Source organism: Canis lupus, chromosome 8 (assembly GCF_011100685.1).
Source record: "Canis lupus familiaris isolate Mischka breed German Shepherd chromosome 8, alternate assembly UU_Cfam_GSD_1.0, whole genome shotgun sequence".
NCBI lineage: Eukaryota > Metazoa > Chordata > Mammalia > Carnivora > Canidae > Canis > Canis lupus.
In genome coordinates, this window is record NC_049229.1 from 31,059,406 (window position 1) to 31,087,240 (window position 27,835).

The following is a 27,835-nucleotide window of genomic DNA, read 5'->3' on the forward strand; positions in this document are numbered from 1 at the left end:
GTTTCTGATTCAGTAAGTCTGGGTGGGACTGAGAATTGGCATTTCTAACAGGTTCCTGGAAGATGCTAATGCCCCTGGTCTGGGAACCATACTTTGAGAACCCCTGTATTAAAGTTGTAGTCCATGTCCTATGCTGCTACACAGAATCTTCACACCTTCAAAATGCTCCTACCCAAACACAGTAATATAAGAAATATGAGCTTGCTTCTGCAAGAGTAAAAGGGGGCAAGAATAAAAATCTCTCTCCTGGGAGACAAAAGAAAAATTCCATCTAAATAAATTTGCTTTTGAATGAATAGTAATATAATTAGCATCATCTAGGATGTTTGGTGATCAGCACTAAAAACAAGAGATCTCTGAGGAAGCCAGAATTTCACACCCCATGCACCTTCCTGGAGAACAGCACTAATAGACAATGGAAAAAGACTGGGAACATTGAAGGTGCATCCATCCTAAGGGATAGGAAAGAGAATGAGGCCTGCCTCCTGATTTTAGAACTAAGAGAGCAAAACACAGTCAGTGAGAGCTAAAAAGGTATGAAAAGCCTCTTTGCTCTTGGCTGGAGTTAAATCAACCCAAAGGACTAACAAAGTCAAGCTTACTCTGACTTAGTGGAGAAAGGTCTGAATCATTAACCCAAACCCTCCAACATCAGACTGCCTCTACCAGCATACAGCACTTATTTCATCACACCTCCCGGTACCACTGTTACGTATCTAATTTCTCCCAACTTTGGAGGCAGGCATTGTAGCTTAAGGCTTTAAGTTTCCACACAGTGCCCTATATGCCATGGACAGACACAGAATTAAACCTACAGCTTCCATTTTATCTAATTAATACATTTTAATTTATTTACCCCTGTGATTTTATTTCCTTAAGATAGATTTCAGGGCAGCCTGGGTGGCTCAGTGGTTTAGCGCTGCCTTCAGCCCAGGGCCTGATCCTGGAGACCCAGAATCAAGTCCCATGTCAGGCTCCCTGCATGAAGCCTGCTTGTCCCTCTGCCTCTCTCTCTCTCTCTCTCTCTCTCATGAATAAATAAAATCTTAAAAAAAAAAAGATAGATTTCAAAGAAAGGACCCCAAAGAAACTCACATGGCCAAAGGAACAGAAGAATTGTTATTGCAGCATCACTGATAATAGCAACATTAGGAAATTTAAAAGTGCATCAGAAGAGCAATTACACAATTTGGGTAGAGTCATACAATAACATACGACCTAGCAGTGAAAGTGATTGAATCTAAGCCGAATTTATTATTTCTTGAAACAACATCCAATGAAAAAAAGCAAGTATTAGAAGCAATAGCAGATAACTATAGTATAATCCTGTAAATGAAGTAGAAGCAAAATTACATGTTTATGGACATTCACATGAAATAAAAGTATAAAAATAGGCTTTAGAGTAGAGGTCAAATTCAGGATAGTGGTCAGCTCTGTGGAGAAAGGGTAACAGGATCAGAAAGAAGTATCTATGAACCTTCATCTGTGTTTTCAAAAGCAATTATAAAAAATACTAAGATTTGTTAAAACTGGATGAATGTTGGTTAAACTAATTCTTTGTACTTTTCCTTGTATATTTGAGACATTAATTTAAAAAATGTGAGGGACGCCTGGGTGGCTCAGCGGATGTACGTCTGCCTTTGGCTCAAGGCGCAATCCTAGGATCTGGGATGGAGTCCCACACTGGGCTCCTTGCAGGGGGCCTGCTTCTCCCTCTGCCTGTGTCTTTGCCTGTGTGTGTGTGTGTGTGTGTGTCTGTGTGTGTGTCTCAAGAATAAAATCTTTTTTAAAAATGTGGGATGCCTGGATGGCTCAGTGGTTGATGTCTGCCTTTGGCTCAGGGTGTGATCCTGGGGCCCTGGGATCAAGTCCCACATTGGGCTCCCTGTGGGAAGCCTGCTTCTCTCTCTGTGTGTTTCTCATGAATAAAAAAAAAATATTTTTTAAAAAATGTTATTTAGTTGTTCATGCACATGCTGGTGTTTTGTTCTTTTTTCATGAAAAAAAAATCAAGAAACTAAAAAAAAAAATCAAGAAACTGAGGTTACTTTCGCATAGAAGGTCTGATGCTAGAGGCCAATTACACAGGAAAGATAGAGCCTGCTTCATTCAATGCTGCAAATTCCTCCAGAAACTTCCCTAGATCACTCTCTGCAATAAAAATAAAGGCTTCTTCAGCCCTCAGTGTGACATTAAAACATTTTGCATTCTACCCCTTTTTTGAAAAATTTGTCCTACAAGTAAGGGCAATGTTAAAACAAATTAAAAGGAAGAAAATCACTATCTCTGCTTTCATTTCCATCATGATGGTACACCTCTTATTAGCACTTCCAACACTCACGGCTTCTTGCACTTAACAAGATAGAGCTAACATTTGTAAAACTTAGCCAAAAAGCATGAATCAAACATTCCACAGACTGACATAACGGTGGAAACTAAGATGACTTTGGACAACCATTGATACTATCTGCTGGAGGAAGCAGAGCTAGCTGTGGCACAGTTCTGATATGTTCCATGAACTTATTTCATAAACTGCAAGTCTGTCAGCAGGAAAGATCTATTGCATTGCAGAGAAAAGTAAAAGTTCGGTTATTTTGGAAATTTTCATTCATGTCACCCCTGGCAGAGATAAATTCCCATGTTGCTTGTAAGCAATTAAAATATAGCCAAGGGGCACCTGGCTGGTTCAGTCAGTAGAGCATGAGACTCTCGATCTGGGGTTGTAAGTTCAAGCCCCACATTGGGTATAGAAATCACTTAATCTTAAAGAAAAATTAAATTAAAAAATAAAATATAGAGAAGACAACATGGATAGATCTTGATGGCATTATGCTAAGTAAAACAAGTCAGAGATAAACAAATACTGTATGATCTCAGTTACATGTAGAATCTAAAAAAAAAACTAAACTCTTAGAAAAAGAGTTGGTTACAAAGGGATGGGAAAGGGAAATACGGGGAGATGTTGGTCAAAGAAAATATACTTCTAGTAAAGATGAATAAATTCTGGGGATTTGATGAACAGTTTTCTTTAATGAGCGCCTTTTTTAATATAATGAACAATATTGTACTACATACTTGAAACTTGCTGAGAAAGTAGATCTTAAATGTTTTCACCACAAGAAAAGAAACAGTAATTTTGTAATGTGATGGGTGTTAGCTAATCTACAGTGGTAATTACACGGCGATATGTAAGTGTATCAAATCAACATGTTGTACACCTTAAACTTACACCATGTTGCATGTCAATTATATCTCAATAAAACTGTAAAAAGAAATGTAGCCAAGGCTACTGAAATAAATAAATGTACTGACTGCCCTCAAAATATTACTGATATGCATGTTTTGTTCAGCAAATAAAATCCTGGAGAGCTATTCCCATCCTCTTGGCTGGGCTTGTCATGAACACAGTGTCTGTTGTTGAGGGATAGTTTTTCACATATGAAGCTATCTTTATTAGCCAAAACTTCTTCCTCATTACAACAGTAATGTTTGCCATGGTTTATTTACAAGATACTGAAATACTGAAATGAGAAAATGGAAGTGCATACAACTTCTCTACCCAGACATCATTACTTAACTCTTAGAAATCCACACACACAGTGGTTCAAAAAGTAAACTGGTAAATTAGAAGAAATAAATTTTAAAAGTCCAAAGACCCGAGCTCTCATTTGAACTTTGTACCAACTATGACCTGAGCTACAGGGTCCTCACAGGTAAGAGAATGGTTTTAGAGAAGGAATTTAACAGGACTCCCAGGTACCTGACTTGCACCAACTCTAGGGGTATGGAGATCAAAGCCAAATTACAACACAGTTATCCTCCCAACCTCACTGGTCAGTCACCTTTTGAGATGTGCCAAGGCAGTGACTAGCAGCTTTCTGTACTGAGGTAGGGAAAAGCACCTGTTTTAAACTACTCAGATTTTTTTTTATAGATAAAACTGAAGGCTGTGAATCCTATACTACATTATTAACTCTCAAAATTATCCAAGCCTCCAAGCCTAAAAACTCCCAATCTGGTCTCAGTTCACTACTCCGAAAATTTGTGGGAGACAAAAATCAGAGCCTTAAATTAAGGCTAGCTAAGGAAATAAATAAGAATGTATTCAAGGAGTCATTTTTTATTTTTTTTTTAATTTTTTTAAAAAATTTTATTTATTTATTCATTCATAGAGATGCAGAGAGAGAGAGAGTAGCAGAGACACAGGCAGAGGGAGAAGCAGGCTCCATGCAGAGAGCCTGACACGGGACTCGATCCAGGGTCTCCAGGATCACGCCCTGGGCTGCAGGCGGCGCTAAACCGCTGTGCCACAGGGGCTGCCCGAAGGAGTCATTTTTTTAAAAAAAGATGCACACTTCCCAAATTTAGTTTTTTAATTGGATAATTTTGTATATCTTTCACAATCCAGCTGTTAAACTGTAAATGGAATTTACAAAACAGATGGTGGTAACAAGGTCTGGTTCACAGCCGTTCTAAATAAAGAACACACCAATCTGATAAACTATCCATTTGCTTCAGAAGCCTTTAATAGGCTCATCGCTTATCATCCTACATTCACTTATGCCATGAGATATCATACAGACAGATGTTATGGAACCATCTGTAATCCTATCTGACAAATAAGTACCAGCAGGGTGTGCAAGCCACCATCATTAGTGACAAATGATTAAGGGAGAAGGGATCATGTTTTAGAATAGTGGCTCCCATATATGGCCAATCATAGGGAGCTTTGGAAAATACAGCTTCTCAAGTCACCCTGAGAAAGTCTGATTCACTAGCTGTGGGGGTGAACCCGAGATTATATCTTTTAAAAACTCAAGCAATTCTGATGACCAGATGGGCTGGGAGCATAGGGTTTTGAGGGGCAAGAGAAGTTGAAGGTTAAAAATGGACACACTTCTGGCCCTAATTTGCTGTTTAGCAAGACTGAACAGTAGGCGATGTAATTCCCCACCATAAGCTTTCACTATAGTCATGAAGCCAGAGGGTGACAATTCCTGCAGAACACTGTAACATCTAGGAAAGGAGGCTTGGAACAGAGACTGAAATTGGCGGGTGGGGTGGGTAACAGGAGGAGGAGATAAGGCAAAGAAGCTGGAGCCAACTTTCCAGAGCAGGGACAGAAGACCCAAGAGGTTCAGTGAAAAGGAAAGGAAAGGAGACCACACATAAGAAAACTGTACCTCCCCCCCGAAAAAAAAAGAAAAAAAGAAAACTGTACCCACATCCTAGAAAAATATCAGCTATTTAACCAGTTGGGTCCTACAGTCAACTCAGCAGAAATCAGTTTCAAGGGTAGCATGATCGTTTTCATAGGATGGTAGGTCTGGGTGGCTCAGTGGTTGAGTGTCAGCCTTTGCCTCAGGGCATGACCACAGGATCCAGGGATCAAGTTCTGGCATGGAGCTTTCTGCATGGAGCCTGCTTCTCCTCCCTCTTCCTATGTCTCTGTCTCTCTCTCTGTATCTCTTATGAATAAATAAATCTTTCGTTTTAAAGTTTTCATAGGAAGTTCTAAACACGTTTCTGAGCTAGACACAAATATATCAAATCATGACCTCAAGAAACTTAAGATCCGGGGAAATAAAAAATAAGTGAGGGGGACTAAGAGGACACTCATTGTGATGAGCCCTGAGTAATGTATAAAATTATTGAATCACTATATTGTACTCCTGAAACTGATATAACACTGTTAATTATGTTAGAATTTTTTTTTTTTAATTTAAAGATTTTATTTATTCATGAGAGACAGAGAGAGAGGCAGAGACATAGGCAGAGAGAGAAGCAGGCTCCATGCAGGAAGCCCAATGTGGGACTCAATCCCGGGGCTTCAGGATCACACCCTAGGCTGAAGGCATGCACTCAACCACTAAGCCATCCAGGTGCCCCTAGGATTAATTTTCTTAAATCAGCCCCCCCAAATGGAGAGAGTACCTAGAAGCTAAACTAAAGAAGCAATAGTTTTACATAAAGGAAAATTTATGGGCTGGGAAAAAACATGTGACTATATTGACCATGAAGATTTGAGGGGTGCCTAGGTGTCTCAGTGGTTGATCCTGGGGTCCTGGGATTGAGTCCTGCATCAGGCTCCCTGCAGGGAGCCTGCTTCTCCCTCTGCCTATGTCTCTGTCTTTCTCTAGGTCTCTCACGAATAAATAAAAAACAATAAAATCTTAAAAAAAAAAAAAAAAGAAAAGAAAGAAAGGAAGATTTGATCCAGGCTTTAAGAATGGATGGAAAGAAAGGAAGGAAGGGTTTTTCTAGACAAGATAAGGAAGAGAAATACTATAGGAAATAAAATACAGAAATACAGGGAACAACAAAAAAGTAATGTGGACTGCCTGAGTGATCTATGCATTGGACAGAAACCAAATGCCCTTCTATTTTAGAGCATTTTTCTAATTAAATTTTACATTTTGCTCACAACTTCTTCCAAGCCCTTCTCTACTCTGCGACAGTTATTATCCCCAATTTACAGATGAGCAAACTGATGTTCTATTTGAAAACATTAAGTGCCTGCTAAAAAAGAACACACCCATTAGTATGAGAGCTGGATTTTGATCCTTATCTTCTGACATCCACAGGAGAGCCTAATTACTAGCCATCACAAATCTGAACCTGGCAGAGCAATGGGCTCAAGAGAGAAAGCCCAGAGGCAACAAACCAGAATCAGGAGTTGTTGGAGTTCATAGCCATGAGGTGACAAGCTTAAAGGCAATGACAGCAAAGGAAACAAAGAGAACAAATTTGATGTTTTAAAATAAAAGTAGTTGAGGTTGGAGGTTGGAGGAAAGAAGCCATCTACCAGCCCAAGAGAGCAGACATAAAGAGTGGCCTGATCCCCAGAGGCTACCAGAACTGGTGCACACTGTTTGCAAAAGACTGTTTTACCAACTATTTATTTGGTTTATATGAGGGAAAATTCAGTAATTTAATGCTACTTTGACCTTTTTGAAATGAAACTGGAACAGTTTCAGGGGAAAGGAGAATCCCATTAAACCTTCAAACTAATAAAATGGCTTAAAAAAAAAAAGGAACATCTCTATAGAAGTTTATTCTAGGAAACCAGTAAAGAAACACTTTTCAAACAAACTACAGTCTTTAAATCTTCTAGATCCAAATATTTTATGTCTCCTGATGTGATACAGTATAAAGAAAACAGTATTCTTGGTAAAAATGTTTTCCCTGAATTTAATCAACTCCTTAGAACCTAACTTCCAGTTCCAGGAATACAAGAGGTAGAGAAACAAGTTAAATGAAAACAAGAAGAAAACAATCACAAATCCCAAAGGTGAAGTATCTTATAGGACAATTCACAATCACTGATAAATCAGTGTCACAGGGTGGAGGGTGGAGGTAGCAAGAAATTTTCTAGATTAAAACCTAACAATCAAATGCAAATGTATAGATCTTGAGGGGGTCCTGGTTTAAACAAATCATGAGTAAAAGACATTTGGGACAACTGGAGGTATAGAATTAGGTATAAATTGTACTATTATGAACGTAGATTAGGTATTAAATGATAGGAAGAAATTAATAGTTAATTTTACTAAGGATAGTATAAGTAGTTAAGAAGAAAAACGCTTTCTAGGGTGACATTTCACCTCTAAATACATGTCTCTGATTTGTTCTCAGTAAAGTAGACCATGCCAATATAGCAAAACATTAATTTTGAATCTAGGTAGTAAGTATGTTAGCTGTCCATATACAATTTTATCTATTTTTGAGTTTGAAAATTTTATATAAAAAAATTAAAAGTAAAATAAAATGTCATGGGTGCCTGGGTGGCACTGGTTAGGCATCGGTTAAGCATCCAACATTTGGTTTCAGCTCAGGTCATGATCTCAGGGTAGAGAGATCCAGCCCCGTGTTGGGTTCCATGCTCAACTAGGAGTCTATGTGAAATTCCCTCCCCCACCCTCTGCCCTTTCCCCACTTGCACAAGTGCATTCTCTCTCTAAAAATAAATAAATAAAATCTTTAAAAGAATTTATTTTATTTTATTAAAAGATTTTATCTATTCATGAGAGACACACAGAGAGAGGCAGAGACACAGGCAGAGGGAGAAGCAGTTATTATTACTGGATTTGTTATTAAATCTGTTATTACTATGTTATTACTATTACTGTTATTACTATGCTACCGAGCAATCCAACAATTTCACTTCTAATTTATAGGAAATCTTATTAACAGACTAAACCTCAAGTTCTAATATGACTAGCTACTGTTTATTTTTCTACAAGTGTCTACAATAGTCCTGAGGAAAAAGTCTTTAAATTAAGGCTTTGTCTAATCAAAGGAGCTATAGGTTAGAAGACCACAGGCTGGGAAGCCTGGGTGGCTCAGTGATTGAGCACCTGCCTTTGGCTCAGGGCGTGATCCCAGAGTCCTGGAATCAAGTTCCACATCAGGCTCCCTGCATGGAGCCTGCTTCTTCCTCTGCCTGTGTCTCTGCCTCTCTCTCTCTCTCTCTCTCTCTCTGTGTGTGTGTGTCTCTCTCATGAATAAATAAATAAAATCTTAAAAAGAAAAGAAGACCATAGGCTCTAAAGAGCATATAGATGAAGAACCTTTTCAAAAATCTGCATCAGAAGGAAAAAAAGAGACATGTGTTACCATAGAAACTATCTGTGTCGTTGTTTCAAAGGAAAACAGCACCACTAGTAATAAAAGAAGCCTGAGGTCCTTGATAGACCTCACCTGTCAGCTGCTGAAAGTTACCAGAGTGATGAAACAAATCTGACAAATGTGCCAGAAACCTAGGTGTGACAGTCCCACTCCTAGCCCAACTGCCCCTCCTGTAGACCAGATCCAGAAAGCCTTGAAAAGGACTTGTCTAGGGTCATAAAATAGTAGGGATGCTGTGACTAATCCAGACTAGTTTTTCTTCCCATTTTAGCAGGATGAGATTGTTGACACACCGAAATTATGTATGATGGTGATCAGTGGCACACCTCTATGATTGCGTGTGCATTAACCTCTGTTAATTTCTTAGCAGAAATTAACATATTTTGAAGGGGTAATCAGTTAGCACTTTGGCAGAGTCCTCACTCTCAGTTGAATTCCAGCACCTAACACCTTCATTGCTGCTCATGAACAGCTTACCATACAATAGATATAATTGCATTTTAAGCTACCTTAGTGAGAGTTTCCTTGTTTGGACATTTGTCAGTGGTCTCTGTTGAAATGGGTTCTGATTCCTACTTATAAAAATAAACACTCATCTGTGTACATAAAATATACCTCATAGCAAGAGCTGTATGTTCTTGGCAAAGCTCTTCACTGAAACAGTATTTGAACCAACTGGACTCAAAAAAATTCAATGCAGAAGTCAGGACAGCCAACTTCCTCATCTAAAACTGGTTTCTTAGGGAGACAGAACGTAAAGACTGCTAACTCTGGGAAACGAACTAGGGGTGGTAGAAGGGGAGGAGGGCGGGGGGTGGGAGTGAATGGGTGACGGGCACTGGGGGTTATTCTGTATGTTAGTAAATTGAACACCAATAAAAAATAAAAAAAAAAATAAAACTGGTTTCTTGTTCACAGAACTCTAGAGAAGCAATAGCTGTTGATAAATGGGTAGTGGGTGGGGATTCTCATGATTAGCAACCAAAATCAAAAAAATGTAGTAAAGGGGCAGCCCGGGGGGCTCAGCGGTTTAGCGCCACCTTCAGCCCAGGGAGTGATCCTGGAGACCTGGGATCAAGTCCCACGTTGGGCTCCCTGCATGGAGCCTGCTTCTCCCTCTGCCTTTCTCTCTCTCTCTCTCTCTCTGTCATGAATAAATAAATAAAATCTTTTTCAAAAAAGGGTAGTGAAAAAAATTAGAAGAAGCGAAGAGATACAATAATGACCAAATATTTCAGAAAAATGAGCCTCAGGAAGAAGAGAGAATGAGGTAGAGTGGTTTTTCAAGATAGACTGTGCACTAAAATGAAAATACTCCACTGCCCCTCATGAGGGGACAGTGATGGAACAGAAGGAAAAGAAAATGCAGGGAAAAGAATGCAATACAACAAAATATCACAACCACGGTGAGGGAAATCATGAAAAACTCAGTCAAGTATTTTCAGAAGGAAGAAACCTATTCAATTTTAATAGTATCACAGCAGTAACAGACTGGAACGGGACAAGCTAGGCAGCAAGACAACCAGTTAAGAAGTCACTGTATTTCTGGTGAGAGATGATGATGAAGAGTCAGAGCAGGTAAGAGAAGAGAAGAGAGACAGAGTCTAGAGATACTAGAGTCAGGACTTGGAGCACAGGTAACCAAGGAGATTAATCAGAAGGAAGAATCACAGATAAAATGAACAACCAGATTATAAATATGACCAACTAGACCAAATACATCATCTAGCAACATACATTCAGGTAAAGTTCAAGAAGGACCGTCTGGCCAAATTGGACTTTTAAAACATCAGGGAAAGGAGCCAACCCTAATGCCTTCCATGCTAACCTTTAAAAAATGACAAATTGCTTTGAAAGTTTCATTTAATTTTAACTCTATGGTACCAACAACTATGAATATTACTGTATTCTTTTTAATCCAGAACATTTAGACCATAGTCTTCTCTAAACTCACATGGACACTTTCTATTGAAGTGACAAAAAAAAAAAAAAAAACTTGGGATGCCTGGCTGGCTAAGTCAATGAAGCATGTCTCTTGATCTCAGGGTTGAGAGTTCAAGCTCTGAGTTGTATGTAGAGATTATTTTTAAAAATAGAAAATTTAAAAAATATTTTTTAAATCCTCAAAATGAATTTCCTTCTAGGTTCAGCTCAAAAGCTACCTCCTCCATAGTTATCAAGTCTCTCTACCAGAAGCATCTGCCTTCCTTCTGACCACACAAAACTCCATATGCTCCTCTCCACAGGAACTTAGTGTCTGGTCCCTGCTAGGACAGACCACAGGTTCCTTCAAGGCCAATACCAGACCAATCATTTTTGCTTTCCCTTTAACAGTACAGGGTCATTCATAGAGCTGATACTGGATATATAAAAATACGGACTTTTAATATATCTTCAATTCTAAGGATTTCCTAAAATAAGGAAATAAAAATATGACACTTGTAATTTTTAAGATTTATTTATTTATCTGAAAGAGAGAGAGAAAGAGAGTAAGCGGTAGTCTTAAGACACTGCCCTGAGCATAAAGCCTGACACGGGGCTTGAGCTCATGACCCTGAGATCAAGACCTGAGCCGAAACCAAGAGTCAGACACTTAACCAACTGCATCACCCAGGCGCTGCAACATTTATAAATTTAAGAACATTCAACATTCTACAGAATGAATTACTGGTTTAAAACAAGGACCAAATGGATCTTTTCTAACTTTAAAATGTTCTTAACATGGATGAAACTTAAAGACATTATGCTAAGTGAAATAAGCCAGACACAAAAGACAAATATGCTATGATTCCACTCATATGAGATACCTAGAATAGCTAAATGCATAAAGAAAGTAGTGGTTACCAAGGGCTGGGAGGGAAGGTCAATAGGGAGTAAACTGGTTAATAAGCAGAGTTTCAGTTTGAGAGAATGAGAAAGTTCAAGAGATGAATAGTGGTGATGGTTGCACAACAATGTGAATGAACTCAATGCCACTGAACTATACACTTAAAAATTGTTAAAGTGGTAAGTTTAATGTTATGTATATTTTACAATAAGAATCAAACAACTCGGGGTACCTAGGGTGGCTCAGCTGTCTAAGTTTCTGCCTTCAGCTCAGGTCATGATCCTGGGGTCTTGGGATTGAGCCCTGCATCGGGCTCCCTGCTCAGTGGAGAGCCTGCTTCTCCCTCCCCCTCTACAGTTCTCCCTACTTGTGCTCTCTCTGTCAAATATTTTTTTAAAAGAATCAACTCAAAAAAATATATACAACATGCAAGGGTATCCATTTTGACACAGTAACAAGTATACAGTAGGGAACACAATTTTGATAGATTAACAGATGGAACATAATTATGTTGTATTATATTTGCCTAATTGTTCAAAAAGGAGTTAAAGTTTGCATCTCTGAAACTTATATACCATTGCAATTATAGATAAAATTACTTTAAAATATTAAGCATTTATAACTGCATTTAATAAAAGGTACAGCCCTAAAAACTAGTATTTAAAATAGGAGGGCAGCCCAGGTGGCTCAGCGGTTTAACGCCACCTTCAGATCAGGGCGTGATCCTGGAGACCCCAGATTGAGTCCCACGTCAGGCTCCCTGCATGAAGCCTGCTTCTCCCTCTGCCTGTCTCTCTCTCTCTCTCTCTGTCTCTCTCTCTCTGTCTCTCATGAATAAATAAATAAAATCTTTTAAAAATAAAAAATAAATAAAACAGGAAAGTTTCCAAATAGAACCATTAAAAGACATTTATAAAATATAAAATGACCACAACACAATTAAAATGTGTTTTAAACAAAATTTATAAAATTTTGATCTTCAGATATCACACAAAGGATTAAATGGGGAAAAGTCTGTTATTAATCCACCTTAGAATTGACTGCAATTTAGCTAAAATTTTTGCAATTATTTATGAACTCCCCAGATCAAAAACTTCATGAAGTATCTTTCAGTCGGGATAGTAAAAAAATGCCTCATTACTAAATCTACTTGGCTTTCTCTTTGCTAGAGTTCAGGAAGAAAAGCAGAATTCCTACATATTATGATCCTCACATATTAAATGGATCATCATATGAAATTGTAACATAGGCACTTAAAAACTGAGAGGGCATGATGTCAATTAGAACATGAGTGTTGTAGTCACAAACACCTGGTTTCTGCTTTGTGACCTCTGGCAAGTGACTTAACCTGAGTCTCTTCAGTTTCCACCTCTTTAGAATGGGTATGATCTCTAAGTTGACAGGAATATCATATGAAATCATACATACACAACCTGGCCCATCTTCCCAGAGTTTTGAATCCCATGCTCTTCTCTGACACCTAAGGCTTTCATTTACCTACATCCAGCACCCAGTATCTCGATGCCTTTCCAAGGGGAAACTCACTTGCTCCTGCCAGTCAGGAAAAGAAACCTCAAAAATTTTCTTGCTTTCTGTAATTTATCAAATTACTCCCTAAAGTCCTAGAATATGGCTTCTGAAACTAATATCTCCTTCAAATCAAATCTCAGTACTCATGGCTAATGTACAAAATATCTATAGAATTTCCTAGATGGCAGGCATTTCTCTTAGTAGTTTGTGCATACTCATTCCATCCTCACAATAACCCTATTAGATGGATAAGTACTATTACAAGCCCATTTTACAGATGAGGCAATTGAGGCACTATTGATAAGTAACAAGATTTGAAGTTAGGCAATCTGGCTCATGTAGTTAGTCTACAAGCCTCATGACTTCTTCCTTTTGTTCCTTGTCTGTATGTCTGTCTCTTTTTAGAAAGTATCCTTATTATCTTTTTAATTTAAATTTTAGTTAACATACAGTGCAATACTGGTTTCTGGAGGAGAATTCAGTGATCCATCACTTACATACAACATCCAATGCTCATCACAACAAATGCCCTCTTTAATACCAAATACCCATCTAACCCATCCTCCCCACCTCCTTCCATTAACCCTCAGTTTGTTTTCTATCATTAAGGGTCTCTTGTGACTTGTTTCCCTTTCTCCTTTTTTTTCTTTTCCCACTTTCCACATATTCATGTTTTTTTCCCTAAATTCCACATGAGTGAGATCATGTGATATCTGTCTTTCTCTGACTTGTTTCACTAGCATAATACACTCCAGTTCCATCCACATCATTGTAAATGGCAAGGTTTCTTTTTTGATGGCTAAGTATTATTCCATTGTGTATATAAATACACATCTTCCTTATCCATTCTTCAGTCAATGGACATTTGGGCTCTCTCCATAGTTTGGCTATTGTTGATAATGCTGCTATAAACATTGGGGTGCATGAACCCCTTTGAATCTGTATTTTTGCACCCTTTAGGTAAATACCTAGTAGTACAATTGCTGGATTGTAGAGTAGTTCTATTTTTTTTGAGGGACTTCCAAACTATTCTCCAAAATAGCTGTACTAGTTTGCATTCTCACAAACAGTGCAAAAGGGTTCCCCTTTCTCAGCATCCTCACCAACATGTTGTTTCTTGTATTGTTATTTTTAGCCATTCTGACAGGTAGTATCTCATTGTGGCTTTGATTTATATTTCCTGATGATGAGAGATGTTGAGCATTTTTTCATGTGTTTGTTAGCCATCCGGATGTCTTCTTTGGAAAAGTCTATTCATGTCTTCTGCCCATTTCTTAACTGGGTTGTTTTTTCGGTGTTCAGTTTGATAAATTCTTTATAGATTTTAGACACTAACCCTTTATTAGATATGTCATTTGCAAATATCTTCTCCCATTCTGTAGCCTTTTAGTTTTGTTGTTTCCTTTGCTGTGCAGAAGGTTTTTATCTTGATGAAGCCCAAATAGTTCATTTTTGCTTTGATTTCCCTTGCCTCCAGTGACGTGTCTAGTAAGAAGTTGCTACAGCTTAGGTCCAAGAGGTTTCTGCCTGTGTTCTTCTCTAGGACTTTAATGGTTTCCTGTCTCAGATTTAGGTCTTTCATCAGTTTTGAATTTATTTCTGTGTATGGTGTAAGAAAGTGGTTCAGTTTCATTCTTCTGCATGCTGCTATAGTTTTCCCAACAGCATTTGTTGAAGAGACTGTCTTTTTTCCATTGGATATTCTTTCCTGCTTTGTCAAAGATTAGTTAACCATATAGATATGGGTCCATTTCTGAGTAATCTATTCTATTGAGCTATGTGTCCATTTCTGGGCCAGTACCATACTGTTGTGATAACTACAGTTTTGTAATATAACTTGAAATATGGAATCATGATGCCTCCAGTTTTGTTTTTCTTTTTCAGAATTGTTTTGGCTATTTGGGGTCTTTAATTCATCCATACAAATTCTAGGGTTGTTTGTTCAAGCTCTGTGAAAAATGCCAGTAGTATTTTTGATAGGGATTGCATTAAATGTGTAGATTGCTTTGGGTAGTATAGACACTTAAACAATGTTCATTCTTCCATTCCATGAGCATGGAATGCTATTCCATTTCTTAGTGTCTTCTTCATTTTCTTTCATGTTTTATAGCTTTCAGAATATAGATCTTTTACCTTTTTAATTAGGTTTATTCTTAGGTATGTTATTCTTTTTAGTACAATTGCAAATGGGATCAATTCCTTGCTTTCTTTTTCTGCTTTGTTATTGGTGTATAGAAATGCAACATATTTCTGCACACTGACTTTATATCCTGCAACTTTGCTGAATTCATGTATTAGTTCTAGCAATTTTTTGGTGGAGTCTTTTGGGTTTTCCACAGAGTATCCCGTCATTTGCAAATAATTAGTTTGACTTCTTCCTTCTGCCAACACTCACACTCTTGGATCTCCTGCCTCTCATACTTCCTTTTAGGACTGTCTCTGCTGGCTTTTTTCTCACTCTTCTCACTATCTAAATGCAGATATCTTCTAAAGTTTTAGGCCACTCATCTCCTTCTCTCACTCCTTTGAGGAGCTCTGGCACTTTCCCAGCTTCAACTGTCAGCTTTATATTGTTAATTCACAAATTTAAAATCTCTGGCCTTAAACCATTATGCCATCCCTTGGCCTATTTTTTTAAAGATTTTATTTATTCATGAGAGACACACAGAGAGAGAGGCAGAGACACAGGAAGAGGAAGAAGCAGGCTCCATGCAGGGAGCCCGACATGGGACTCAATCCTGGGTCTCCAGGATCACGCCCTGGGCTGAAGGCTGCACTAAACCGCTGGGCCACCAGGGGGGCTGCCCTCCCTTGGCCTATTTAAGTCACTCCCTTTTCCTCTGTACAAATGCAAATCTAACCACCCTCATCTAAAAATTTGTTCCAGTTGTTTTAAGTCCATAACAAGATACCCCAGAATTTAGTGGTATACAACTACTTTGTTATGTCCCCGGATTCTGTGGGTCAGGAATCCAGGTAGGGCACAGAGAAGTCAACTGGCTTCTACGCCTCAATACTTGAGGTGTCCGTAGAGTTAGCTAGTCAGCTGGGGGAATCTCCTCACATGTCTATTGTTCAATGCTAGCTGTTGTGTGGGGCCTTAGGTGGAGCCATCAGCCAGAACATCCACATGTGTCCTTTCCATGTGGCAGAGCTTCCTCACAGCATGACAGTCTCAGAGTAACTGGACTTTTTACCTGGTGCCTTAGGACTCCAAAGTATTCCATAGTCTTAAAACACTTCTCAATGAATCCAATCTCACAGTTCCTCCTCACCATAAAGAAGGAACAGATTAAGTATCATATGCTTTTTATATATCATCTTAATTCTTAGAAGAGCCCAAGCAAAGCAGGTATTACCACACCACCCATCACAAAAAGGGAAAAAATGACAATTAAGTTTAGAGACATGCCAGTAATTATACAGATTGTTAAAAGAGAAGGTCACATTCAAATGTAGACTCTTTCTACATGCAGTAAAGATCACAATGGGGATGCCTGGGTGACTCAGTGGTTGAGTGTCTGCCTTTGGCTCAGGTCGTAATCCTGGGGTCCTGGGATTGAGTCCCATGATGGGCTCCCCACAGGGAGCCTGCTTCTCCCTTTGCCTATGTCTCTGCCTCTGTCTCTGTATCTCTCATGAATAAATAAATAAAACCTTTAAAAAAATCACAATGAAAATCAAGCTCACAAATATATATATCTAACTATTTTTCTCTAATTTCAGGGTAAATGTTTTTTCAGTTACCAGATTTTTCTTATTAGCTAGCCCTTAGGAAAAGTTGTATTTCTTTTACTCCTAAATTTGAAACAACTTTGCCACAATATTTTAAATTTATTTATTTGAGAATACATGCACATACCTCAAAAATTAAAAACTGAAAACAGTAAAAAGTCTTGCCTCTACATTTATCTGCTATCTGCCCAGTTCATATTCCTGATTAACATGTAAGCACTGTAACTCTTAATACCAACATAAACATTTTATTGTCCCCTCTACCCCATTTTTCCTACAAAATATAACTCCTCTGAGTAATTTAGCTATTCTAAGGGCCTAGACATTGAGGTTACTTCCACATTCAAGGCTACAGTGACTAACCTTGAGCATATATATTTCGTGTGTCCAAGTATCTATCTAAGAGAAATTCCCAGAGGCAGGATTTTCAAGTAGCATATATAACTTTGTATAAGAGAGGTGTGCTAAATTATCCCTCATAAGGATACTCTTTCAGCATAATATTTGTTTCCCTATCACTTCAATAACATAATGTAATATCAAATTTCTGGCCAATCTAACAAGGTAAAAAAGTATTTTAGGTGGTCTATGTGCATTTCTCTTATTAAGGGTGAAGCCAAACATCTTTCCAAGTGTTTAAAAGTCATTTGTATCTCCTGCCCCGTAAACTGTCTGCTTACAGGTCTTCCCAATTTTTCAATTGTGTTTTTGGCCTTTCACATTAATTTCTAGCATCTCTTTTTACATTAGTATGATTAAACTGTCATCTCTTATAGGAGTTGTAAATATTTCCTCCCATTTTGTCATTTGACTTCATTTCTGTTGGTATTTCACATATGAAAATTCAGTCTTTAATGTAAATTATGTTCTTTTATGGCTTCTAGATTAAGTCACAGTAAGATAGATCTCCACTGCAGAATTAAAGAAATTAACACTCCTGTATTTTTAAGCTTTATTTTAAATAATTTAAAACTTACCAAATAGTTGGAAAGATAGCCTAAGGCATTATTCTACACCTTCTGAATAGACCACCAGTAAATAAAATCAAAAGGAATTGGGACACCTGGGTGGCTCAGCAGTTGAGCATCTGCCTTTGGCTCAGGGCATGATCCTGGGATCTAGGATTGAGTCCCGCATCAGGCTCCCTGCCTTCAGCCTGCTTCTCCCTCTGCCTCTGTCCCTGCCTCTCTCTCTGTGTCTCTCATGAATAAATAAATAAAATCTTTTTAAAAAAGGAAGTAAGGAACCAAACATTATTACTTTGCAACTTATAATTACTAGATCTAGGCAATCACCAATGGCTATTAAAAGCAGTAGGTAAAAGACTGGTGAGGAACTTTGTAATGGATAAATTGGGCTGATAACACCTAAAGCTAATCAATTTTAATGTCACAAAAATATAGACAGCTAGATATTTAGCTGCTTCCTGACAGAAGCACATGTCACCACCTATGAATTATTCTTGCTAAATCTAAGAGTTATTTTCTGGGTGGGAACAGGTAGGCACACCTCTAAATCTAAGGGAACATTTTAACATAAATCAAGAGAAATTAACAAGCAAAACCTAGAATGTGGGAAATTCTATAGGAAAAATGACCCTGTTTCCTCAACAAATTATTAGGGGATAAAAAGGAATAGCAAACTGTAACAAATGAATAGAAACCATTCATAGAAAGGATATTAATCAAATATAATGTATGAATCTTGTTTGAATCCTTATTCAAAGAAACCAATTTGCAAAGAGACACCTGTAGGAAAACCAGAGAAATGTAAATACTGATTAGATATTTGGAAGTAAGGAATTATTAATTTCAAGCATAATATTTTTAGGTCTTCATATTTTAGATATAGTGAAGTATTTATCAATGAAACGAATATCTGGGATAGCTTTAAAATAATTCAGTGAGGGAACGTGAGGCGAAGGGAATGAAACAAGAGAGACCTATGTTTATGTTAACAGTTGAAGGTAGTTAATAGGCACATAGCAGCTTATCATACTATTCTAATTCTCTGTACATGTGAACACTTCTATGATAGTTTAAAAACTGAATCTAGGGATTCTTCCCATGATAATTTTTTTTTTTTTTTTTTTAGTCTTTTTTTTCAATTTTCACTTATTTATGATAGAGAGAGAGAGAGGCAGAGACATAGGCAGAGGGATAAGCAGGCTCCATGCACCGGGATGCCCGATGTGGGATTCGATCCCGGGTCTCCAGGATCACGCCCTGGGCCAAAGGCAGGCGCCAAACCGCTGCGCCACCCAGGGATCCCCCATGATAATTTTTTATGTGCCAGGGAAACAGGCCAGTCACTTCAACTGATACCTTGAAATAATATGTTGACTGACTATAGGAGCTATCTCACCAAACAGGTGAGTTTCTGCAGGTGCAGGACTCTTTGACACTACAAACATGTCTAAAGGATGACCTCTGACCTAAAAGTATTCAGGAGATCCAGCTGGAATAACTTATGGTTTTTTTCATAAAGACAAGTCCTCTGAATTTTTCTTTAGTGTATAAAACAAGTAGCATTTATTAAGCACCTATGCACAGGACGTTGTGGTAGAAGATAAGAGTTAAGAAGGGGTCAGTCTTTGTCTTTATGAAATTAATTCAAACAAGTGCTGGGAAGTTTGCTAGGGATTCAAGAACAAGTACAAACAGTCCCTCTTTTCTAAAAGGGCCTAAAGAAGTGCAATTGAGGCTTATAATCGGACAAAATTCCAGTGAGTAAATGTCCTCTCAACCTTGAGTATAACAAATTTACCTCAGTTTAGACAATCTTTGATTAACACAACCCAAATTATCCCAAACTCTAATTGCCATAGACTCAACAGAGAATGTAGAACCATAGGGAATATATTCATTTATATAAACTGGAATTAGGAATGGTTCATATAATCCAGGATTCATAATCTAAGATTCATCAAAGATTAAATAGTTGCCCTCTCGTGGCAAGTTTTATTATTGCAGCCTGACTCAACCTAATACTGGACTCAAATTATAGGTATATACGGCAAATGAGTCAGTGGGAGAATACCCAGTCATAGAAGAGTTTCAAGAGCTGAACAAAGAAAACAGCAGAGAAAATACAAAAAAGAAAAAAAGAGGGAATTTAAATAAATCAGTACAGTATTATGATTAAAATCAAACAGAATGTCTCTCATGCTCTATCATCCTCCCAACATTGCTATTTTCAAGATATGATCCTAGGCAGGTCCTCTCTGTGCCTCAGTTTTCTTATCTATAAAATGGGAATAACACCAACTAGGGCTATTGTGAGGCAATGGAGGCAATATATGTAAAGAGCATAGATTACTGTTCAGCACCTAGTAAGTCATCAGTAATGTCTGTTGCTATTCAGATGTCAGCTCAGGCATCCACCACGCTCCTATCTCCCAGCACAGATAAATTCCTTTGCTAAGTGCTCTCATTGAGCTGTGTCCTTTTTATCCTTACCTTTCTCAAACTGTAATCACACACTCACTCATGTGATTCTGATGATTATCTGTCTTTATCCAAAAGACTAAATTCCATAAGGGCAGAAACCATATCTGGTTTTACTCATCCTGTGTTCCCAACATTCAGTGCAGAGCCTGGCACTCAATAAATTTGTTAAATAAAACTGTAAAGTTTCCAATCAGTCTTAAGAATGATAGCATTGAGCACTGGTATAGGTATAGGTTGACTTGTGTTCCCTCTTCAAAAAGACATGTAGAAGCCCAAAATCCAAATACTTCAGAATATGACTTATTTGGAAAATGAGTAATTGCTAAAGTAAGATGAGGCATAGTGTAAGTACAGTAGACTCAGTCCTATGTGACTGGTGTTCTTAAAAGAGGAAAATTTGGGGGCACCTGGGTGGCTCAGTGGTTGAGCGTCTGTCTTCAGCTCGGTCATGATCCTGGGGTCTTGGGATAGAGTCCTGCATTAGGCTCCCACGGGGAGCCTGCTTCTCCCTCTGCCTATGTCTCTGCCTTTCTGAGTGTCTCTCATGGAAAAAGAAAGGAAAGAAAGGAAAGAAAGGAAGAAAGGAAGAAAAAAAGAAAGAAAGAAAGAAAGAAAGAAAGAAAGAAAGAAAGAAAGAAAGAAAGAAAGAAAGAAAGAAAGAAAGAAAAAGAAAGAAGAAAGAAAGAAAAGAAAAGAAAAGAAAAGAAAAGAAAAGAAAAGAAAAGAAAAGAAAAAAGAAAAGAAAACTTGGACACCAATAAAGGCAGAGATCTGAATAATGCAAGCAAATGAATACTGAGGATTGACAGCTACCACCAGATACAGGGAAGAGGCAAAAAAGATCTCCCCACTACAATTTTCTGAGGGAGAATGGTTCTACCCATAGCTTGATTTTAGACTTCTAGCCTCTTGACCTGTGAGACAATAGATATCTGTTGCTTAAACAGCCCAGTTTGAATACTTTATATCAGCACAATGAAACTAAAACAAGTACCAGCCTGATGATACTTGGTACCCTTGATGGCTTTATTTGGTATTTCAAAGTTATGTGTAGTAATTTTTTTCCTCCCAGGCCAGGAAAACTGTTTATAGATAATATAGTTTAAAAAAAAAACATTAGAGGATGCCTGGGTGCCTCAGTTGGTTAAGTGTCTGACTCTTGGTTTCCACTCAGGTTAAGTAACTGATGCTTGATCTCAAGCATCCTGAGATGGAGCCCCAAGATGGGCTCCACATTCAGTAGGGAGTCTGCTTGAGATTCTCTCCCTCTGCCCCTTCCCCATTCACACTCTCTCAAATAAATAAATCTTTTAAAAATCATTTAAAAAATAAGAGAAACCATTAGGACAAGTTTTCTCCTCCATTCTCATGATTTCTTAACAACTTTAATCAGCTTTGACTATTCCCAGATTCCAGTCATATACTTCAACAGCCTCATTATTTTTTCTTCTTTATTCATAGTACTCTTTCTAACAATAAACAGAACTAAGTTCTACAAAAGTATTCATTTGGCAAATCACAAAGATTTGTGATTCAAAGAGGAAAAAAAAAAAACCTTTTGTGAGTGCTAGCACCTTTCAGTATGAAGTGGCTAAGACTCATTTCTGTATAACAAAGTATCTAATAACCTTGTGATTGATTGATTGATTGATTGACTGAGACAGTGCCTGCATGGAGGGGTGGGTAGGTTGCAGAGGGAGAGAATCTTAAGCAGGCTCCATGCCCAGTGCAGAGCCCCACACAGGTGATCTCATGACCTGAGCCAAAAACCAAGGGTTGGAGTCTTAACCAACTGAGCCACCCAGGTGTGGTATTTTGTGTTATCTTTAAATGATAGATATCATCTTGCAATGAAAATGATGGAGGCAGGGACAAGACTCCTCAACTGTTGTGAGAAGACAGTCAAGAAGTCCATCACTGGGACCCCTAGTTGGCTCAGTGGTTGAGCATCTGCCTTTGGCTCAGGGCATGATCCCGGAGTCCCAGGATCGTGGTTCCCCACAGGGAGCCTGCTCCTCCCTCTGCCTATGTCTCTGCCTCTCTCATAAATAAATAAATAAAATCTTGGAAAAAAAAAAAAAAAAGAAGTCCATCACCTGTGGTACCATCTCCTCATGCTGCATTATATACATGCTCACATATTTCCTAAAATGTGGGATATTGTCAGCTTGATTTATGAAAATTCTTTATGCATCCTGGATAAGACAAGCTAAAACCTACTTTAACTACAGATATGACAGAAAAGTCAGGACTCTGTGTGTTCCCATAAACTCATAAAGAGGACAATTAATGAAACAAGGTATATGCACTTAACCTTTGATAGATAATGGTAATGAAGAGGTTATTCCCATTTATACCCAGGAGGAGACGGGGAATGGGAAGGGTCAGACACAGGGACAAAAAGACCAAGAACCTCAGGGTCCAGTAGACCTTCCAATTTAATTAAGGTTCTGAATAAAATATTGGAAATATAGGAAAGATGCTTTATTTAGAAAGGAGACCTCATTGGGGTGCCTGGTGGCTCAGAGAGTTAAGTGTCTGATTCTTGATTTGGCTCAGGTCATGATTTCAGGATCGTGAGATCTCATACTGTGTTGGGCTCCACATTCAGTGGGAGTCTGCTTCTCTCCTCCCGCTGTCCCTCTTCACCCTCCTCTCTAAAATCAATCAGGAAAGAAAGAAAGAAAGAAAGAAAGAGAGAGAGAAAGAGAGAAAGAGAGAAAGAGAGAAAGAGAGAAAGAGAGAAAAAAGAAAAGAAAAGAAAAGAAAAGAAAAGAAAAGAAAAGAAAAGACAAGACCCCATCAAGGTACAACTTAGAATCTATAGAGATGTAGGGTGTGCTTAAATGGAAATGGGACAGCAACAGAGAAAGATGAGCTGCTCCAAAGATCATGATGTGATGCCAGATTCAAAGGAGAGCCAGTTCCTGGGAGAGGGGGTAGTGTCTCTTTCAGGATTCCCTCCCAGCCCAGTGGTGAACAGTAACCAGGAGACTTGCACAACCCTGACATAGCCCCATCAGTGGTGATCACAGATGTACCCATGGTAAGGTACACACTGGAAAGTACACTACTAGACAAGGGTCATGGAGAGAAGAGGCAGTAAAGTGAGAAACGACAAATTCCCCAGAATACCAGAAGTTAGCATCAATCCACTCAGGAAGAATTAACAAAAAATTATTTGGGTAATATAAAGCACCAACTTATTTTCCATTTCACAACCCTGAATAGTTAACACCATTAACCAGGAATTAATATACTGAGACATGAAAGATACAGAGTATCTTGGTTATAAGCATAGAAAAGAGAGAGTTTCAAAGAAGTTTGTTTCTTTCCAAAACAATTTATAGTGGTCACTGACTTATGCTATCTAAAGAAATAAAAATTAGGGATTATGAAGGATTGTTTTATTACTCTCTGCCATATTTTCTACAGATTTAAAATATCCTTCCTTCTTTCTCCCACTCAACTGGCCCAAGGTGTAGACCACCACCATTTGAGGTTAATTCCTTTAAACTCAGTACCATCCTCCTTATCTTCTCCTAACTATGTACTTCTAATTCATAGGTATTAAGTCCTTAAGTGTGAGTCCCTAGATAGAGGTTTTCAAACTTTTGATGACAATCTACAGCTAAATAAAATATTTACATCTGGAGCCAGTACACACAAAAAGCCATACATAAAAACCTACACAGAAGCTCATAACTTGTACCCTTATTGCATGTCATAAACTGATCTTCTCCATTCTACTCCATCTTCTTCTTTTTTTTTTAATGCTGGTAACCCAACTGTTAGGTCATAGCTCATAGTTTGAAATACTTAGAGATAAGATACACTGACATATCAAAATAGCAACATAAGAAAGTAGGTAAGAGTTCTGCTCTCAGGCTGTCTGAATTCAAACACCAACCCTATCACTTGAAGCTGTCAACCTCTCTGCCTCAGTTTCCTTGTCATGGGGATTTAAAAAAACAGTGTTTATCTCAAAATAAGGGTTAACCAAGACCATCCACATAAAGCAATTAAGGCATAAAAAGTATTCAATTAACAGCTAGTAATAATTCTTAAATGGTCTGTGGTCTTTTATACTGTGGCAAAATATACATAAAAGTCATCATTAAAAAAATTCAAATTTTAACCATTTTGAAGTGTACAATTCAGTGACATTTAGTACATTCACAATGTTGTGCAACCATCACCACCACCCTCTAGTTTCAGAACATTTTCATCACTCCAAAAGGAAACCAAATAAGCAGCCACTCTCCTCCATTCTGTCCTCCTCCCCAGGCCCTGGCAACCCCTAAATCTGCTTTCTGTCTCTGGTCCAGGGACTTTTTAAGTAATAAATTAACATTTTACCAAAACTGTTTCTAAGGTAGACTGAAGTGTTCTTCGTATTCATTAGTCCTATAGCTCATGAGACAAACTCCCGCTCACAATTTGCTTACTTAAACTTCGTGAGCCACTTTAGGTAATTTTGTGACCTGTCTGGGAGTCAGAAATCCCTCTCTTCTATGATTTGGCAAAATTTCCAAAGTCTGACCAATGTTACAAAGGAGGCTGTTTTCAGTGTCCACAAGAGGCAGGATGAGTAAAGCCCTAAAAGAGGTTTCTTCATTACATCGTGGAATATGACCAAATGATAGAATATTCACCAAATGAATGAAGACAGCTTACTCTTTAGTCTTTGCATTTTGAAATTCTGCTTTTCGGTCTCTGAATTTTTTTACCATCGAGAGGTTAAAAAAGTGAACTTTGGACACTGAACTAAAGGTCCATTTCTCGGCGTCAGTATGTAGTATCGTTTCCTTTTGGGGCCCCACCCCTCTCTCACTGATTTCCCACCCTTCCTTTCGGGTGTGGAAGACTGGGCAAAAACAACTTTGTTCTTCCCAGGATCTATTGGGGGAGTCGCCGCATACTCCCTCAAGAAAATAACAGGGGCAGGGATGTTACCTCTCAAAGCAGCACTGCTATTCCTTGAGAAATGATGAAGGTAGAGGCTTCTTAGGCCAAATAAATAAATGTCACCAAGAGGCACAGAAGACTTAAGCGAGAAAACTACGTCCTCGGTCCCAGTTGCAGAAGTCAGAAGCTTGCCTTTTTTTTTTTTTTTTTTCCTCTCTGGTTTGTAAAGACCAGCACCGTTCACGCAGCAGGCAGCGAAGTCTTCATTTCCTATCCTCCCTCCCCCGTCCCTACAGCTCTCCAGGCTTCTGCGTGAACGTCTGTCTGACCCGCCTCGGGCACGGATAGCATCGGGCCAACCCCGATTCGAGCCCAGCGAACCTCCCCGACTCCCAGCGAGTCACTTTAGGGCTTCTGGGCTTTTAGAAGGGGGGCGGGGACTTGAGACCGCAAACTACCCAGAGGAACCTCACGCCTCCAACTCTGGGCAAGTCCATGCCTAGAGCAGCGCCAAGTCCTGGGAAAGTCCCGAGCTGGAGTTCACCTGAAGTGGACAAAAGAGAATGACAACTTTCCAAAGACCCGGGTGTCCTGGAAGGTCAGTGTGAGTGTGCGGGTCTCCCGAGTTTGCTACAAAGAATCACCCCCAGCGCTCCGAGCAGACGGAGCCAAAGCTTCACACACACTCTCACACACACACACACACACACACACACACACCTACCGAAAAATGAGGCCTCGAGAAAAAGACCGACCCTAGGAAGCCCTCTCATCCACAAGCGCCAGTGGCAAGTCTGGGTTTGGCACACGCTTCCAGCTCAGGCGGAAGGGGCTCCGGCCTCCCACCCGGCAGGTGGCTCCGTGCCCGTGGTCCCGGCGACCCGGGGCTCAGGGGAGGGCTGCGCGCAGGCCCGGGGCCCCCGGGGGGAGAGGCCCGAAACGCGTCCCGCGCGGGACCCTCGCCTGGGCGGGACCGCGGGGCCAGGGCCGAAGGCGGGGTTCGGGAGGCCACAGCGCTCCGAGCTGCGCCAAGAGCGAGGCAACTCCGGAAACTTCCCGGAGCCGGGGCGCGCCCCCCGCGGCCACCTACCCAGTGCCCCGCACGCCGGAGCGGCCCGCGCCCGCGCGGCGGCGGGAGCACCGACCTGAGATGGTCTCCTGGTAGCCCTTGGTGAAGAACTGCATGGCCGTAGCCGCCCTCCAGGGCGTCTTGAGCAGTCCCTGCCGCTGGGGGTCCTCGCCCAGCGAGCGCAGGATCGACGAGTAGGCGGCCGCCAGGTTGGGGAGGTTCAGCTCGTTATCCTCCTCGCTGCGGGGCCGCTCGCCCTTCCAGCCGTCCGCCGGCTGCGCGCTCTTGGCCTCCGGCCGCGGCGGCTTGTCTGCCGGCCCGCTCGGCCCGGGTCGCGGCGGCTCCCCCTCGGGGAACCCATTACTGCACCTGGCGCCCCGCGGCTTCGCCGGCGCCCGCACCGGACCTTTCTCCATGGACCTGCCGCTGCCCCTCCGGAGGGACTGGGACGCTTCAGGAGCTGCAACAAAATTGCCCGGGCGGCTGCAGGCAACAGGCTGTGACCACGATCACCTGGGGAAAGTAGGCGACCGGCCAGGGACACCAGCCCAGCCGGGGACGGCGGAAGGCTGGAGAGCGCGGCAGTGCCTCCCTTTTTATAGGCTGGCGGCTCGGCCGGCGCCGCGGGGCGTTCCCATTGGCCGGAGCCTCCGCGCGTCACGGCGCTGCCCCGCCCCCTCGCCTGGCCTCGGCCGGGCGCGGGGGAGGGGGCGGCCCCACGGGAGGGGCGGGGGCGGCCCCACGGGAGGGGCGGGGGCGGCCCCACGGGAGGGGCGGGGGCGGGGGGCGGCCTCGCGAGCTCCGGGAGGGCCGCTGCAGGGTGGGGTGAAACCACGCGCGCCGGGCCCTTCCCCGCCAGCGGGGCGGAGGGGTTGGACCCCTCGGGTTGCTGCAGCGTCCTCGGAATCCGAAAGCAGGCAGGTGTCAGGGGCCGGAACCCTGTCGTGGAGATGCAAGCCCAGGGCGCACGCTCAGCCCTCTCCTCCTAGGCGAGGAAAAAGCTCGTTTAGTGAAAGATGACCAAACAGGTGGCCCCGAGCGGAAAAGACCGTGGGTAAGGAAACCAAGTCTATGCTTTTAGGGCAAGAGAATAATATGACACGAAACTCTAGCGTTCGTTACTTAGAAATTGTCCAGCGCACCTGCCACCCACGAGAACCCTCTCACCGCTCTAAGGGAGAGTGTCCCACCAAGTGGCCCTCGTGTGAGTCCCTGTATCCAGGAGGATGCTATTTGTGATGGCCAAAACTTTGGCCCTGGAGAAAAAATGATTCACAAAAGAAGAAAAGTTAGTTTTCTAGACTTTTTCATTAAAAACCCATTTGAGCTCTGTGGAAATTTGGTACTGATCGTTTGAGTGATGTGCTAAGTAAGCTCCTTTCCCCTGTGTTTGTACAAATTGTGAAACGTTATTGATCAGCTGGACTCGTAACCGGTGACATCTGCTTTGACTGTTTTTGTTTTTTTTATTAGTATTATTTTATTTATTTATTCATGAGAGACACAGAGATAGAGAGGCAGAGAGGCAGAGACACAGGCAGAGGGAGAAGCAGGCTCCATGCAGGGAGCCCAACGTGGGACTCGATCCCGGGTCTCCAGGATCAGGCCCCGGGCCGAAGGAGACGCTAAACCGCTGAGCCACCCAGGCTGCCCTGCTTTGACTGTTTTAAGATTAAAAAATGGGTTTAA

At 40.5% G+C, this 27,835-nt stretch overlaps 1 protein-coding gene across 1 annotated transcript in view; it reads right to left on the reverse strand.

The window, feature by feature from the left end:
- The window catches only part of GCH1 (GTP cyclohydrolase 1), a 50,630-nt gene extending 23,922 nt beyond the window's left edge, over positions 1-26,708 (reverse strand). The window contains exon 1 of the mRNA XM_038544768.1: positions 26,223-26,708. Within this exon, the coding sequence (XP_038400696.1) occupies positions 26,223-26,562 (340 nt within the window). The 5' untranslated portion in view covers positions 26,563-26,708. The remainder of the gene's footprint in view (positions 1-26,222) is intronic.
- Positions 26,709-27,835: the final 1,127 nt, after the last annotated feature.